At 42.2% G+C, this 17,358-nt stretch overlaps 1 protein-coding gene across 6 annotated transcripts in view; it reads left to right on the forward strand.

The window, feature by feature from the left end:
- Positions 1–17,358, forward strand: part of LOC126372413 (regulating synaptic membrane exocytosis protein 1) — a 139,355-nt gene that overhangs the window by 118,784 nt on the left and 3,213 nt on the right. For 3 of the 6 annotated variants that reach the window (XM_050018138.1, XM_050018140.1, XM_050018139.1), the window contains 14 exons: positions 4,611–4,844; positions 5,704–5,870; positions 6,155–6,298; positions 6,705–6,946; positions 7,013–7,137; positions 7,587–7,761; positions 9,337–9,395; positions 12,344–12,534; positions 12,723–12,897; positions 13,404–13,557; positions 13,780–13,962; positions 14,184–14,339; positions 16,472–16,665; positions 17,120–17,278. In XM_050018138.1, the coding sequence (XP_049874095.1) occupies positions 4,611–4,844; positions 5,704–5,870; positions 6,155–6,298; positions 6,705–6,946; positions 7,013–7,137; positions 7,587–7,761; positions 9,337–9,395; positions 12,344–12,534; positions 12,723–12,897; positions 13,404–13,557; positions 13,780–13,962; positions 14,184–14,339; positions 16,472–16,665; positions 17,120–17,278 (2,358 nt within the window). Of the gene's footprint in view, positions 1–4,610; positions 4,845–5,703; positions 5,871–6,154; positions 6,299–6,704; positions 6,947–7,012; positions 7,138–7,586; positions 7,762–9,336; positions 9,396–12,343; positions 12,535–12,722; positions 12,898–13,403; positions 13,558–13,779; positions 13,963–14,183; positions 14,340–14,757; positions 16,377–16,471; positions 16,666–17,119; positions 17,279–17,358 lie in introns of those variants that run through there. The other 3 variants (XM_050018142.1, XM_050018141.1, XM_050018143.1) reach the window with 3 other exon arrangements.

The raw sequence follows: 17,358 nt of genomic DNA on the forward strand, positions 1-17,358 counted from the left end.
TCGCAAGTCGAGCTCCTTGTACAGGCCCTGGATCGTATGGAGACTCACACCCGAAGAAAAGTCCTGCTCTTCCATGGGATCAAAGAAGAAGATGGTGAGATTACTGCTGACAAAATTCTGCCAATATTAACCTCCCAAATGAAGTTGTGCAAAGTCAACGCTGAGTGTTTTGAGTCCTGCCATAGATTGGGAAGTAAAAGGAGCAATAACCGGCCCATACTGGTGCGTTTTGCCACCATGAAGTTAAGATCCTCGGTATGGAATACCAAAACCACTTTGAAGGGATCCAAGATTTCGGTATCCGAATTCCTAACAAAGTCGCGACAGGATTTCTTCGTGTCAGCCCGAAACCACTTTGGCGTGAGGAATTGCTGGTCGTCGGAGGGAAACATTATTGTTCTGTTGCCAGATAAGTCGCGTAGGAAGATATTTTGCCAGGCCGATCTTAATGCCCTGATGGAACAGTTTCCAAAGCGCAAATCTGTAGCGGCGGCGGCGGACATTTGATTGCGGAATGCACTTGTAATTTTTTTATAATTCTCTTAATTGTAGGTTAACAAAATATTGTTTTGATTCCTTTCAGTTGACGTTTAAGTTAAGATGACATGTCATGATGACAGTTCCTGCGTTTTGTTTTTGCTTTTTTTCTGCTTCTTTTTTTTTCGCATTGTTATGTATGGTGTTGTGTTTATAAAGTTAGTTAAGTTCAGAATCTTTCTGGTCAACCCTAGGCTGGGTATAATGAGGGTATAATAGTGATCTACTTTAAAAAAATAAAGAATTAATTAGCTTAAGTTATACATATATATTTATTTACTTTATTATTATTTATCTATAAAATAGACTATTAGTATGTTAATAGACAATGATTATTTAACTTGCTCTTCCTCTGACGAATATGAAAGTGCTCTAAGCGTTTCATCCGTCTCAGACTCTGAACCTCTTGAGGTAAAGCTCTCGGCAGTCTTTGATACCAGCTCCAAATTCCTTTCCCTCGTGCACATTAACGCGCAGAGCCTACCTCGTCAGTACAATGACCTTCTTGCATCCTTCAGCGCCGGCGTAGTTGACTGCATTCTTGTTTCGGAAACATGGTTAAAGCCCTCACTCCCATCTACATCTTGCTCTATTCCGGGTTACAAACTATACCGTAATGATCGTGTTGGGCTGCGTGCTGGTGGTGTGGGTATATATCTCCGTGGTAATATTCCTGCCAATCTGCTTACATCTTCTCCATCACAATATTCTGGGTCGGTGGAGTATCTCTTTCTTGATATCACTATCCATCATAAGAAACTACTACTGGGGGTCTTATATAGCCCCGATGACCAAGTGAATTATTTTCAAACAGTTGAAGATGTATTAGCTGATTACATACCTTGCTTTGACCATGTAATTCTGATGGGTGACTTTAACACCTGCTTGTTGAAAAATGATCACCGGTCTCACAAGCTTACTGACTTAGTCTCTTCCTTAAACCTACATATCTTACCTCTGTCAGCTCCCACTCACTACTTTCCTAATTGTAGGCCTTCTCTTTTGGATCTAATTATTGTATCTAATCCCAACTTAGTAGCTTCACACGGGCAAATGTCGGCTCCTTTCTCACATCACGACTTAATCTTTCTCTCATATAAGATTCGGCCGCCCAAATCTAAAGGTAAGGTATTGTTCATGCGCAACTTTCAGCATATGGACCTGGAACGCTTGAGAGAGGGTATTCAGGGCATTGATTGGTCCACAATTGTATCAATGGATTCCATTGATGATATGGTCCAGGCGTTCACGAATCAACTTTTAGCACTGTATGATGTCCATGCTCCTGTACGACCTGTGCGAGTCAAGCGAGCACCTGCGCCTTGGTTGACTCCTGTGATTAAGCGAACAATGGCTAAGCGTGACACAGCAAAATCTCGTTACAGGAAAGATCCTTCATGCGATAACTTCAATTCCTACAAAAAACTGCGCAACATCTGCAATCGAATGTGTAGGGATGCTAAACGTCGCTATATTCACACTAGTATACAAAATTTGTCCCAAACTCATGTGTGGAGATTTCTGCGAACTCTAGGTGTAGGAGGAACTACGGATACTTGTAAAAGTAATGTGGATCTGAATGCACTGAACTCCCACTTCTCCACTCCTCCAATTTCACTGGATGCTCATACGAGATCTGCTACTCTGTCCTATCTCTATGCTCTTGTCCCACCTGACTGTCCTTTGTTTTCTTTCGAGCCAATCACCGAGGTTTCCATTAAGAAGAGTATTCGGTCAATTTCGACAAAGGCTATCGGTAGTGACTGTCTAAGTCTTGACATGATCTTGCCCATATTGGATGATATTGCACCTATACTCTCTCACATTATTAATTATTCACTTAGATGCAATATCTTTCCTTCACTATGGGAGAAAGCCTTTGTCATTCCTCTTCCCAAAACCTCAAATCCATCTTCTCTCTCCCAGTATCGTCCTATATCCATTCTTCCTATTCTTTCTAAGGTCCTGGAGTCGGTTGTTCACAGACAGCTATTCTCCTACCTTGATTCGAATAATCTCCTCTGCCCTCTCCAATCCGGTTTTCGTCCCTTTCACAGCACTGTTGGGGCACTGCTGAATGTTACGGAGGACATTCGTCATGCGATGGATAACACCAAACTCACGGCGATTGTCCTCTTGGACTTTAGTAGTGCGTTCAACTCTGTTGACCTTGACATCCTTTTGGGTACTCTTCACTCCGTTAACATCTCCCCCTCTGTGATTTCTTGGTTTCGTTCTTATCTCCTCGGTCGTCAGCAATGTGTCAAAGTGGATGGCCTATCATCCGATTGGACCTCTCTTTCAGCTGGCGTGCCTCAAGGCGGTGTTCTCTCTCCTTTACTTTTCTCAATCTTTATAAATACTATTTCTCACTTCATTTCTTCTTCCTTCCATTTGTATGCAGATGATTTACAAATTTACAGGCATTTTTCTCCCTGCGATGCCTCTGAAGCGATTGACGCATTAAATTCTGACCTATCAGCCATTAAATCGTGGGCAACTACTTTTGGTCTCCTTGTCAATCCCGCTAAATCACAGGCGTTGATCGTGGGTAGCAGTAGACTCAGAAGTATGCTTGACTGGAAGTCTTTTCCTCCGCTTGTCTACGACGGGATCCCTATTGCCTATTCTGAGAAGGCGAAAAATTTGGGGCTTATAATGGATTGTCATATGTCTTGGTCTTCTCATATTAATGAGCTGAGCAAGCGTATGCACTTCACGTTTCACTCTCTCAAGCGTCTCCAATTCTTCCTCCCTTTTCACACCAAGATTATGCTGGCGCAATCTCTCCTGCTCCCGATTCTCGACTACGCGGACGTCTGTTACTTGGATGTAACCGAGGAGCTGCTTAACAAACTCGAGCGTCTTCAAAATTTGGCGATACGTTTCATCTTCGGCTTACGCAAGTATGACCATATCTCTGAGTTTCGTGCGTCGTTAAAATGGCTCCCTATCCGACTTCGCCGTGATGTGCACATCCTTTCCTTCCTTTACAAAATTCTCTATGATCCTGGTACCCCTTCCTATCTACGGTCCCGCTTCCACCTCCTGCCCCCTCCCTCACGTTCTAGGCGTCCATGTATTACTAAGATGCTGGAGATGCCTAGGACCAATACCAATTTTGGCTTTCACTCATTTTCCGTCCGTGCAGCCATGCTCTGGAATAGGCTGCCGAGGGTAGTTCAGGAGAGTTCCTCTTACCTAATTTTTAAGAAGAGAGTCAAAGAGCACTTTTTATCCATAGAGTATTCGTAGTCTAAGTATATTGTTATATATATAATAGGTATGTATGTAGGTATAGTATATTTTATATGTGTATATATTTATAGAGGCTTAGGCATATGTTTGTGTATATATATATTTTTAAACGGTTTTATATGTAGATATAATTATTATAATGTATTTAATATATTGCACCTCTTTTTATTCTTCCGCAGTTACTCTAATACTACCTCTGGGTTGGCTGGAAGAGATCTCTCTTAGAGATAAGTCCACCCTTGTAAACGTCCATTTCTTGTTTGTGATGTAACTAGTTGTTAAGTGCAATAAAGTATATTCTTAAAACTTAGTTCAAATTATTTTTTTAGCACAATGTTTTTTGTATACCTACTTACTTAGAAAAACATTATACCGCATGGTATTATACCTAATGGTTACCCATCTATCATAAAATGTCAATGTTCAGCATTGTAATCCATTTCCACGTAGCCATATATTTGTGTCATATGCTTATAACGTACGTGAAACATAGCCCCTTCCTTTCTCTCTGATTGATGGCAGGTGGTCAGAGCTCGGTAGGGAGACGAATGCACGTTGTTACATGGAAAGCCATCAACAATCACTCATATATGAATAACACCAGACTTTACTTTTATAATAATTATTTTAAATTTTAAAACACGTACTTATTTCTTGCGTCAAATAATTACTTTTCTTCATGTAGAATAATATACCGATGTTTTTTTAACAATTTGATTTCTTAACAATTTAACAATCTTATTTCAGTAAAGTAACACATTTTCTGAAACGTATTTGTTTCGCTTTTAAATTTTAAAACGTTTCTTTTTCTATAGAACTCCTGGCGCTGCTCAGTATGCCGTCGCAAGGCAGCCCCTCGCCTGCCACCAGCTGCTCAGGACAGCACAGACTCTCTGCTGGACGTGCCTGTCCTCGAGGCACTACAACGTCGTCACTCAGAGGCACGCCTTGGCAGCGGAGGCAGTTCCTCCGGGCTCGCACCGCCTCGCTCTCCGGAGCTGCGACGACACTCAGACGTCTCACCAGCGTCCCTTAAGGAACTAGAAAAGGTAATGTCGGTACATGCTGTCACTAGCTTAATCCCGTGGTAGAAATGGTAAGTTAAAACTATTTATTAAGCAGGTACTTATTTAGATAATTTGAGAACGTAAGAGAGTTTATGTATGACGTCCGAAGGAAAATGTTTTGTGTTACTATAAAGGTGATTATAAAAGTATCTAAACTTTAACTCGTAAAGACATATGACTGTTCGTAATGAGAGGAGACTAACACATTTTTACTGTTCAGTTGAAACGACTCCCATTAGCAATAAAGGAAAAACGCAGAATGTACCTACTGACGGGCTTCATTAACTTTCTACTTAATCATCCACTTCGTTCATCGTTTATTCATATGACCTTGTTATAACAACTCCGTAGTTCGTAATCGTAGATTAATTGAAAGACTCTCACAGTAGTCTGACACCAATGCACACTTCTGGTTAGTTTTTAGTTTAAAATAGTGCAGGGTAACTGTCTTTTGATATTTTTATAACTTACTTAGGGACAGTGTCTTCCGAGTGGCATAGGCTGCACGGAAGCTTATAGGACGACAACTCCCGGAAGACGCTTTTGTGGATGGTCCCTAATTAGTGTGACGCGAAGAGTCATCCGAAGAACATTTATATCTTCACCCATCTTGTTTCTGGTGAACACTGGTTCACATTTAAAAACATGACTCTGTGACAGGATACATATACGTAATAATTTGTTTATATACAAATAATTGGTACACAAGGCGGCTTTATTGCTAGGGTAGTAATTTCTTCCTCGCAACCAGGATGCAATTACTACTTTCGCTTTTATAACAGTAGTACCTACGTACCTACATAATGTGCGAGATAACTAACCACGCTGCCCGCGGCGGCAGTTGAAGGGTGGCGGCAGCGCGACGCCGGCCGAGGTGGGGTCGCGCCGGCCGAGCACGGTCGCGCCCGTGCGCCGGCGCTCAGTGCGTTCGCCGCGACAGCGTTCCGTCGACGAGGACAAAGCTGGCCAACAGGCTGCCTTGAACGCGCCGCCGCCTATGTCGCGCAGGTAAGATAGTTCTATTCTACTTCATTTTTAGTTTAAGGCCCGATCAACATTAGACTTATCGTAGCTTCCTACAATATGGCATTCTCTAAGTATATCGATACCTCGGAAGTGTCTAGGTGTTAAGCAATTCAGAATATAAAGTTCCTTTTCCTATCTGTAGCTTTGAGCTGCAGTTTTTAACCGAGACATTAGAATTCTTACAGTTGTATGGTACTGTAGTTTAAAGTTCTTCATAAGTAAATCTTCATAACACATTTGGATACCTAACCTGGTGTAACCTTCAGGTCATCGGCGGTGGACGTGGTGGGCGGGTCCCAGTCGCGGCGCGGCTCGTACCGCGCGCCGGACGAGTCTGAGTCCGCGCCGCCCAGCATCGCTGGCCTGAGTGTAGATGAGGATCGACCCATCCGGCGCCGCGGCAGCCAGTTGTAAGACCTTCTATTATGTATACAGTACCAAACCAAACATACTTTATTGCCCAGACAGAACACAATTTCAACATACAGAAACAAAACAGTACAACTTGGCGGCATTATAATATGGGACAATATATGGGGCCTAACGAAAATGCATTCACGTATAAGACTCTTACTCTTACTCTTCTGACTCTTACGGGATTGCAATCCGCGATAGCTTTGCTACTTGCTAGAACCATTAGTCAAAGTCACCTTTCAACTTATAGTTAATATTTTACATTCGATTGATAAACGCAACCATAATAACGGAGCCTGGAGCTAAATTAAATAATAATAACTTTCGACTCTTCATCATACTAAAGGATGGACGGCGCTTACTTAGAAAAATAGCCACTAATTTTACAATGTATCGTTTTAGGCCAGACATAGCAGCGTTACAACAGCGAACAGGAGCGCTTAGCGCAATGGCGGCGCTTACATCTCGAGGCTCCGACCACAGCGACACGCAGGCTTCCGCTGCTGCCTCCGCCGCCGCCGCCGCCGCCGCGCGACAGATGTCCGTCGACGCTGAAGCCATCAAGATTGTCATACATGACGTTGACGACCGCACGCCACGCCGTGTCTCACTTCGAAGGGACCCCAACGACAAAGGACATCGATGTAATATAACTTTATTAAAATATATCAACTTTATAGTGTGGTAACTAAAAATTATGGTTATTTCAGCGCGCGGCTTCGGTATGCGCGTTGTGGGCGGCAAGCCGGACGCGAGTGGCCGGCGCGAGGCCGTCATAGTTTGGACTGTGCCCGGTGGACCCGCTGACTTGGCCGGCCTACAACAGGGAGATAAGGTAAGTTTACTTTATAACTTCGTGTCGTATTTTTCTTCTACATAAACGTTTCACTGGCCCTCCTAATCATATAAAAGAACCCTCTCATCAAGACTTTATTCAAAAAACGTAAAACTGATTATCCTTGTCTGGACAGTTCTCCTGTCTCAATTAAATTACACTTAATTAGGTAATATGTTTCGCTGAGTGTCAATCTCAATGTTTTTCTAGATTTCCTCTTATTTTTTTTGCAAAAAGTACACAGCAGAAGGTAATTTTTACCCCAGAGATTTCTAACTTGAGTTTACGAGTATGTACGTAGCAGAGAAGTAAGTAAGAATAACGAACCATGCCATTCCAATTTTCTCATTTTTTTCTCTTTTCTTTTGTATTTCCTGTGTATGTAATAAAGTATTTTGTTATGTTAAGTAAGTATAAGTAGCATGACGATGATATTGCGTTGATGATAGGTGCTGGAATGGGGCGGAGTGCCGCTAACAGAGCGCAGTTTCGAGGAGGTGTGCGCGGTGCTGGAGCGCGGCGGCGACAACGTGGAGCTGCTGGTGGAGCCGGCACCGCAGACCGATGAGCCGCCGACCGCGCCCGGCGCCGCCACCTCCTCGCACCACCACCACGCGCTCTACGGTATGCGCATCTTATATTGCTAGGTGTCTTATGTGAGACTTGAATGCGTTACGTGTGCTGAACCTTGACTAAATTGACACTATGATGCTTGCAACTGGGACTATTACCATAGAATAATAAGATGATCCGTATTTTTGAAAGCACGTTAAGCCGATGGTCTTGGTAACTAATTGTTGATGTAAGTACGTAGTCGCAAAATCAGTCATGTCAGGGGCCTTTGGTGGTTCATAATAACCCTGAAATCAGAATTGATTGGTAATCCACCACATAATCCGCACGATAGAAAAAGACCATATAACGTAGAATCAATAAATAACTAAATATAAAAATACGTCCATTAGGTACTAAAACTTGATTTAAGCTGAGACGGGAAAGCGAGAGCCCCACCTAATGAGTTAATCCGTTATTCTTATTTAAAAAAGAATTTAACCTTTTTTAATAATCTACACTAAACAGAAACGGCGTTGCTTAATTACTGTCAAATATTGTATTTTGAAGATTTATAAATATATACGAAAAAATGTTGGGAATATGACTGACATGTGATGTTGTGGCCAAGCCCTCCATCTGTGTTATGTACCAAGCCATTGCAGATATACTTACTTGCATATAAATATTCTACCTCGTAAATTAATTCACGGGTAAACTCAACCATTATCAAGTGGAATAAAGTTTTCAATATTTTCCTTTTAGTATGTAGTATTATTCCTTATTCTATACTTTTAGTCCCAGTCGATGCATGGGATCATGAGTTAATATATAAAATACTATTTAATTTGATTTTTGGCTACACACGTAACACATTTAAGCTAATACCATTAAGTCTTGTCTAATTCTTCTGCGTCTCTTAATTACATCTTAATTTTTTCGACATATTATTATTATTCTCTTCTTCTCCTTCTTATTTTTTTTGTTATAAACTTTAATAGGTATTTAATTAAACAAAAGTCAACGAACTTTATTGAATTATTTGTCAAAGCTAAGCAAACTTATCTTGATTGTGATGAACAAAGAATAAATTACAAAGTAGAAAATAACACAAAATGTTCTTGTAAGAAAAAAACAAATAATTCGAAGTTGCTTCATAACTATCAATTAGTATGTACGTATAGTTCCATGTTTAATCGAGGTCATGTAGCCACACAGTACGCTCCAGTAATGAATTCTTGGAAGTGATTTGCAAGTAAAATGCGTTCGGTGCAATAATTAAATATCACCAACTAATGAACTTCTATATATGAAGACACAGAGACGTTACAGTTACTTGCAGGGTAATTTGGAATTAATTCCTAGTGCAAGTTTGGACGTGTATCTGCCTACTGACTAATATATTTATTCTAACTCTGTGCTTACTTATCTCTATTCACAGGTTTTGTTCCTACTATCCTCCTCTCACCCACTCTAGCTTTTATAACGACACTGTCACTGCACCATCACTTTTCAAGTCTTTCTCTTCATCTTCGATCTACGGTAGTACTCTGACTTCTATTTGTTAACTTTAAATTGACTATTGTAGTGTTTATAGAATCTATTCCAGGGCAGAGTTAGTGTAATACACATTATTTTGGTTCACAGAACCGGATACGGACAAATCGCCATCGTCGCCGACTCGACGGAAATTGCCGAAAACCCCGGTATAATACCCATAGGCTTTAATTGTAACAATATGTGTTGTGAACCCATGAGACATTGAGCCGACTCGCTCGCTCCTTCATAAACTAGTAGAGACTGTCACTCGGTGCCTATCCTCTGCGCTTATCGGATCACTCATTACTATACTTGTGGTCTACTATACTGTATTGTAGGTAATTCGAAAGTTAGTGTATCATCTATAGAACATTTGTTATAAAATGTCAATTCATAACTTTCAAACACCTGCTATTGTATTTTTCTCTTTCCAGTAGATGTGTTTATAAACTAATTGCCAAAATATAAAGAAGTGGTTTATGTATTGATGATGCACTAACCTGACTTGAATTTGAATCCATTTTGAAATAGATGTTGGTACTGATGTGGGTGGTGTTGTTTGTTGGTGTATTATTCATCGCTCATACTGTGTGGTGAGGGGCCGGTCAGACGACCGCGGCCCGGCACTCGATCACCCGACCAGCTCTCTGCTAGAACTGGCGGCCGGTATCGACAACAACGAGGAGCAACTCAGTACAAATATACTTTGTCGATGTCTGACACGGTTCCCGCTTCGAGCTCGGGTTGGATATAGATGCGAGAGTGGGAGCTAGTCTCCGTTGATCTGCTGTGATACTATAGCACTAATCAGTCAAACATCTTCCACGTTAGACTAGTTGTAAGAGATTAGTATTTCTATTTACGAGCGTAGTTGTACTTTTAACTTTGTTAACCTTTACTATTTAGAGAAAGGGATATCTGTTTGTTTACTTAAAATATTTATATACCTACGTACATTTTTAACTTTATTTGTTATCTAAATTCGTTATACGTTATCGTTTATATAATGATTATCCTAAGTGAAGTGTGTGAAAAAATGCTACCTACTTATTTTCAGATTTTTATTTTTTCTATCACCCGACCAATTTCATAATATCTTCAACGACGCCTGGCGCAGTTGAAATTTAGGGAACAATCGGCAAATTGACAAATAAAGATGCAAATATTATGTAAGTGTAGATAAATTCAAACGCTAACTACAATTAGAGTTCGATGGTAGAGTAGGGGATTTGTCCCGATACTGATCATCCGTAGGTTATTCGTCAATGATTGGTTTTCTGTCTACTGATAAAGACATTGTAGAGCTAGAACAGCCGCAGCTTTGAGCTTAGCTAACAGTAATAATACCATTTAAAACCAAAACCACATCGCGCTAAGTTTTCCGGCACGAACAGTTCACTACACTGACATAAAGTGGATGAACACAAGTGACACAACGACAAACGAAGTAGAACGGCGGGAGGAGTCGCGAGAGACAAGTGACAAGAACCCGCGAACGAACGAGCGCCGTCAGCCGCTGCGCTACCCTACCGCCCGGCCGCCGCAACCACGAGGCCGCACTCCCGTTTGTACAGTCATGTCTTGCGCATCGAGTGTCTGTTCCGAGTCTTGCTGTTGACTTAGTGTAGTGAATGCCGCACTTGTGAGGACGCTCGCAACGACTAGCCTTAGGAGCTTCGAGTGGTGGAGCACGGTACACCGCACGCCGGAACCCCTTGAGCGACAGGCACACACCGCCGCTTCCATTCGTGACGACACACTCAGCGACACGATGTACATACCGCTCCGCTCTATAGTAGTTGATTGTTACGACAATTATTGCCGACTGAGAACTGCATGACGTAACACACTGTGGATATGTGCATATTGATCTAGTACGATGCACTGTAAGCGAGATGAAAAGCCTATGTGTCACACGAGTTTTATGACATGAATTGTAATTAATAACCAAATGAAATGTTTTTAAGGTCGTGTTTCTTCTTTATTTTTTGTTTATGGTGAAATTATACTGTGTATTGTTACCGCTTATCATTCCTATGAAATTATTACATTATTGATGTGAACGAATGCTCTAATTAAATATTTTTTTTGTCTTCACCGATTAGTTACGCCACGCGTTACTAGGTATAAATTATTATATATAACGGAGAGATATTCAAAATTAATCATAGCCGCAGCATATTCATATGAAATATTGTAATTAACTGTTGTGGAATCCCGAAGCTTGCTTATAAAATACATTGTGTCACGTCAAGATACTTACATTTAATTTTAGTAAAACCATGTGATCAATCATCGTAACTCCAGATTCGTCGATAACAATGTAGGTATCCAATGCGAAATTAGAATTGAGCTAGTTGTCAATGTAGAAACACCAATAGTAAATTTTGTACATATAGATTTAGGAATCATATTATTTTGTCTCTAGAATCGTAAGCAAGCTTATAAAAAATTGAAATGAATAGTCGAGCCCCAACCCTAAAATGAGCGTCCCAAAGTACCTACCCACTGCATTTCCTCAGGCAATATTTGAACATGTTCGGCTACATTTGGATTACGTCTAGGTACATGCAGCTTGTCAAAGTATCAGCATGATACAGCTTACTGCATGGCGGACCGAAACGTCCGATTTTATTCATTTGTGTTTGGATAGAAATTGCCTCAGCCCGAAGCATGTTAATTTAATAAAACATTTTGCAAGTGAAATGAATAAAATATTTGAAGTGGAACCTATTGATGGTAACATGATTGCATTGCTATGAACCGCACAGAATGAATAAGAATTTCGAATCTCTGACTGTTGGAGGACTGACGATGTAGCTGGTCGTTGCTGCATGTTACTTGATAACAATGCATTCCCCAAAGATTAAACCGATTTAGATTTTGCATCAGGCCTTGATGAGTTATTTCCATTTATTATTTTATTTTTAAGAAAAGTCACTCGCCGTTTGTTTTGTAGCAATGTGTCTGGAATTAGTCGTACTATGTGATTCGATGTATGAACGTTACGAGAGCATTAATGCTTATTGTTAAATTAATTCAATACATCTATTCACATTTGCGAATTAGTTTCGAAGCGTGTCTTGTAGGTTTGAGTGTGGTTGTGTGTGTGTAGGAGCAAGATCGTGCTGAGCGCGCGCGCGAGCGTCCGCCGGCGCGGGCGCAGCTGCAGGTGTGGTTCGAGAGCGAGCTACGGAAACTAGTGGTGGTACTGATTGCTGCCGACGACCTGCCTCCGAGGGACCACACGCTCGGCTACGGTGACGAGCCTGAAGCTTTCGCCAGAATACGTCTATTGCCGTCATTGTAAGTTACAGGAATAAAAAAAATACAGGATGTTAGTGACATCGTAACGAATACTAAAGGGGTCGATTCAGCTCATGATTCTGAGTAAATATCAAGTGGAATTTTCCGTCGTAAAATTCGTGTAAATTTTTGGGTTTCTTTTTATTTTCAATTCAATTCTAGAGTTGAAAAGTTTGTTTGTGTGACAGGGAGAGCTGCCCGCCGGTGGAGACCGACCCGGCGTCAGCGTCCTGCAGCCCCGTGTGGAACGCTACTCTCGGTTTCGGAGGCCTCACAGCAGACTTGTTGGCAGGCCGCGCTCTTGAGCTCACTCTGTGGGATGCCTGTCCCGGAATCGATCCTGTGCTCATCGGAGAGTGCACGGTATGCAATTAAGGACAACTAAAGAAAATAAAAAAATGAGAACTAAGAAAGAATCAAGATGATATAGAAAAATAGTAGTGTGTAAAGGAAATCTTTATAAATGAGGATGTTTATGAAGATTAGAGTTACTTACCTACAGTTTAGCTAAAGATCCTACCTACACAACGTTCAGGTTGTGTAATATTTAAGCGTGGATTATTTAAAAATGGTATGGGGTATGCCACGTATTTATTTTTACATCTCTACCGCCATTTTGTATTTTACAGGCAATCAGGTAAAAAAAAGTTTTCCTAAAATATTGAAAGTTACAAGTATGCCCTGAACTGACCGAATTTATACCTACCGATTTGATTGTCAACTCGAAGTAACCACTGTTGTATGCAAGTATCCAAGAATAAACCTTTTCAAAGTGAACTAAAACTTATCACTCGACGTTTTGAAACGACTCACCACTAATATTAAAACGACGATTACACAAGATGTTTACTATTCTTTGCTTATTTCAGATGGAAGTTGAAAAGGCATTTGCTGAGGAACGCGCAGTGTGGTGGACACTGGAGGAGCGCGGCACGAGGTCCGCCAACGCCTCGCCCCGCGGCTCGCTCACAGGTGCGCGAGCGTTGCGCCGCGGGGACTTCGCCTCGCAGCGCTCTGTCTCAGGTAGATTCGCGCCCCACGCTGCCGATGTCAAAACAACATACGACATCAATCTCGCTCGACACCACATTCTAGTCTTTAGTTTTACTAATCATAAACCAACATTTTCAAATTTAGAAAACACATGTGGTAAGTGGAACAGAACGCAGTTTGCTTTTAAAGCCAAAACCTTCTAGAACAAATAATGGACTGCCAATTTGCTATCTATACTTTTTTCTGCACCAGATGATGTGGACTCGATTGGCGAGTGCGCGTCTCTTCTGCATCCCGATCACGCTTGGGTGGGCGGCTCTCGCCGAGGCTCGTCGCAGTCTGAGACCTTAGAGGTAGAGGTCTACCAGCTTGGAAAAGACTTCTCCCGTTCTCTTCCCGGATCCCGACGATCATCATTCCAGCAAGCCGAGAAAGGTATCAATGTAACTTTTAAACGTGCATTTTCATAGCATAGCTAACCAGGAATGTAAGTTAATTTATTCTAATTATATAATTAAAATAATAATTATTATTATTTAATTATTATTTATTCTAATTATTTTATTTATTTTATATTGTGTAAAATGAACTAATTTACGATTGTGTTACCTAAGTTTTAGCAGTTGGAGCAGATATTACGTTTATTCTGGACACAGATGGCGGTGGAGACGCGAGCGGCGCCCCGTCGCGCCGCGGCGAGCGCCGGCGTTCCTCGTGCGTGCGCCGCGACCCCGACGATATCTTGCGCTCCCTGCGCGCAGTCAAGGGTGAACTTGGCCGTACTCTCTCCCTCTCCGGGTCCACGGCCAGGCGTAAGTAACGCACTCTCATTAACGCCGGCTCTTAATCTAACTGTCACTTGACAGGTATTCGACTTCTACAACAAATTAGATGTCAAATATCTAGTCATCTATACCCATCCCTACCGTTGGCAATTACCACATTACGCGATATTTATATACAATAATTTAAAATCTTGCCATATCTTTCTGGACGTCAGACCAGTTTCGCAAGTGACTAATGAGTGGTCATCGTCAACGATTAATGGAAGGTGTTTTTGGTGTATCATAAACGTTATGTTGAATAATTTGGTGTTAGTATTTGGAAATTTGTACGGTAAAAAAGTTCTATAAGTAGGTAATTTTGCAAATGTAACAAATTATTTCCGCCGGAAAATTTCAAATTAATTTCATGTAAATGACTAATTGTATAATTTGAATTTCTTTACAGAACATAAAAAATAAAGAATCACGTCAAATTATCCAGCGAACTACCCACTATTATCAGTCCATCTCTAATACACTTTTTGGTCAGCTAACTCAATAACTATGGCTCATTCTAGTCAAGCTATGACCAAATCAGTTTTTATTCACATTGCCAAAAAATAAAAACCGCGCATTTTATATTGCCATAATAACAATTGTTTTATTAAGTTTTTCATTCGCACAATTTATTTATTGATCACGATCCCGGCGCTCACGCCAACGCGCACCCCTGTCCAAACACGAGTCCGCTTAGGCTCAGGCAGACAGGTCGCTAACAGAGAACACCGACTATACTGCCCTCGAGCATCTCGTGCGAGCCCCAGCGATCACTACACTATGCGAACATTGAGGGTAGTACTGACCTGTACTGTGTTGTGCTTGTTTGGTCAGCAGCGACGGACCGTTAGAACCTCGGTAAGCGATTACTCGTGCCGGCGCCCGCGCGAGCTTCCCAGCAGGGTTTGTCCGTGCGCGGTGTCGGTGTACGCGATCCCTTGTGACGTCCGACGGCCGCCAGCCTCCGCATTCCGATTCTGTGTGGGCCGGCCCCCGCCGGGTGGCGCGTCCCCTCGAGCCCTGGCCGGGGGGACGCGCCGCGCCGCGCCCGCCGACCGACTCAGAATGGGGATCTCAGGCCACGTAGTAGCATGGGTCATACATCGCTTGCGCGGCGGCCGCGCGCACGCACCGTTGAATGTGGCTGCGCCCGAAGCTTCTCATCACTTCACTGTGTCTGTACTGTACTGTCCTGACGCATGCCCGGCCGCGGGCGATCACGCTCACTTCATCTGTCTCTGTGTTCCGTCTGTTCGGCTGCCCGTCTACGTTCATCTCGATGGCATTTTGTCGTCTAGGATATTTTGGACTTCATCACCTCTGCGAATGTCACTCATTGTTACGATGCGCATTCTATTAGATTTCTTGTATATATCTTATTCTTAGGCCGTAGCTGGATACGATACAATTTTTATGGAATTCGTTTTATTTAACTGGATTAGGGAATGTTGAATGCTAAGCCGCCTTATGCGCTATGGGTCGCGGTCGCCCCTGTCGCAGCGCACTCGCGGCACCACCGGCTCGCGCAGCCGCGGCGGCATGTCTATATATAGATTACCCCTCCACAGACACATCCAGTTTACAGTTAACTAATGGCTGCTCATGACACGGAATGCTTAACCATAATGAGCGCTTCAGGCAACTATTAGACTCGACTACACTTTTGGCTGCACACGTTAAAATGCTTCTTCTTTCATTTATGTGTTTAGGAAAGGAACCGACTTGAATTCTATGTAAACGGAAGTGTTCATACATATTGGCACGAAGCTGTTTGACGTGCTTATTTTAATGTAAATGTTTATTTTCATTATTAAGTGTTCGATTGAATGGTTTACTTATCTCGTTTTGTATTTTGATTTGTTATTTTGAAATGAATGTTTTAATGCGATATATATCATATTAGAATTTACAAGTCCTTATGACGTACTCATACTTCAAGGAATCCGTCTTACCCGCCCCCTCTAAACCACAACACCGCTTGCGTTGATGCTACGACCTAAGAACCTTCAATCAGTCACATAGATAAAATAGAAGTACCTAAACTCGTCGCATGAAGGCAAGCCGGTGTTGCGACGTTGAGGGCTCGTTGGGAGCGGGCGAGCAGTGTGTGTTGTGCGCGGCAGGCACGGCGACGGGGCGCAAGGGCAGCATGTGGGCGGCGGTGCCGGCGGCGGCGGCGCAGGACAAGCTGGGCGACGACGACGACGACGTGCCGCTGGGGCCCGGCCAGCTGCCGCCACGCAACGCCACCCTCGCGCCGCTACACGCTGAGATCAATCTCAGCATCATCATGATCAAAGGACAGTTGGAACTTGAGGTACGTCATAACCGATGAACTCGCTTAACAGCAAGAAAATAATTAGATTAAGTACTTGAAAAACTTAACCGATTTACTCGACAAGTTACTAGTAATGGTAATGGTAGTAAATAAAAATTACGCAGATTTTATATTTGAATCAAACAATTGTAAACACCAACATCTATAAATTATACATCACATATTATGTAACAAATCCGCTTCAATTATAGAGTTAACTACTTACCTGTAAAAGAAAGAAAATCAGGGAAGCAAAACAAGTTAGTGTTTTAAAGTTTCGAACAAAGAAATTAGATTACAGCTACGTTGTAGCGTAAACCGCTACGGGGCGGAGCAACACTGTCGTAGACGCATTCGTAACAATTTTATGGTCTACGAAACTTGATGAAACCAGCACCTATAAAAGCTAAAAATCCAGGTGCACTTTACTACAAAGTGTATATATATTTTACAGGTATCTCACGCTCGTCGAGTGTACGGAGTGAATGGAGAAGTGCCGGATTCGTACGTGAAGTGCTACATGCGCGACGGGGACAAGTGGCTGCACAAGCGCAAGACACGCGTCGTCCGCCGTACCACCGAGCCGCACTTCAAACAGACACTCAAATACCAGGCACGTACCTCTTTACCGTATTTACATGTATATAGGTATGCTTTTAACGAAGATTGACTTAGAAAATGTATAGAAATTCC

This window comes from Pectinophora gossypiella, chromosome 14 (genome assembly GCF_024362695.1).
Source record: "Pectinophora gossypiella chromosome 14, ilPecGoss1.1, whole genome shotgun sequence".
Classification (NCBI taxonomy): domain Eukaryota; kingdom Metazoa; phylum Arthropoda; class Insecta; order Lepidoptera; family Gelechiidae; genus Pectinophora; species Pectinophora gossypiella.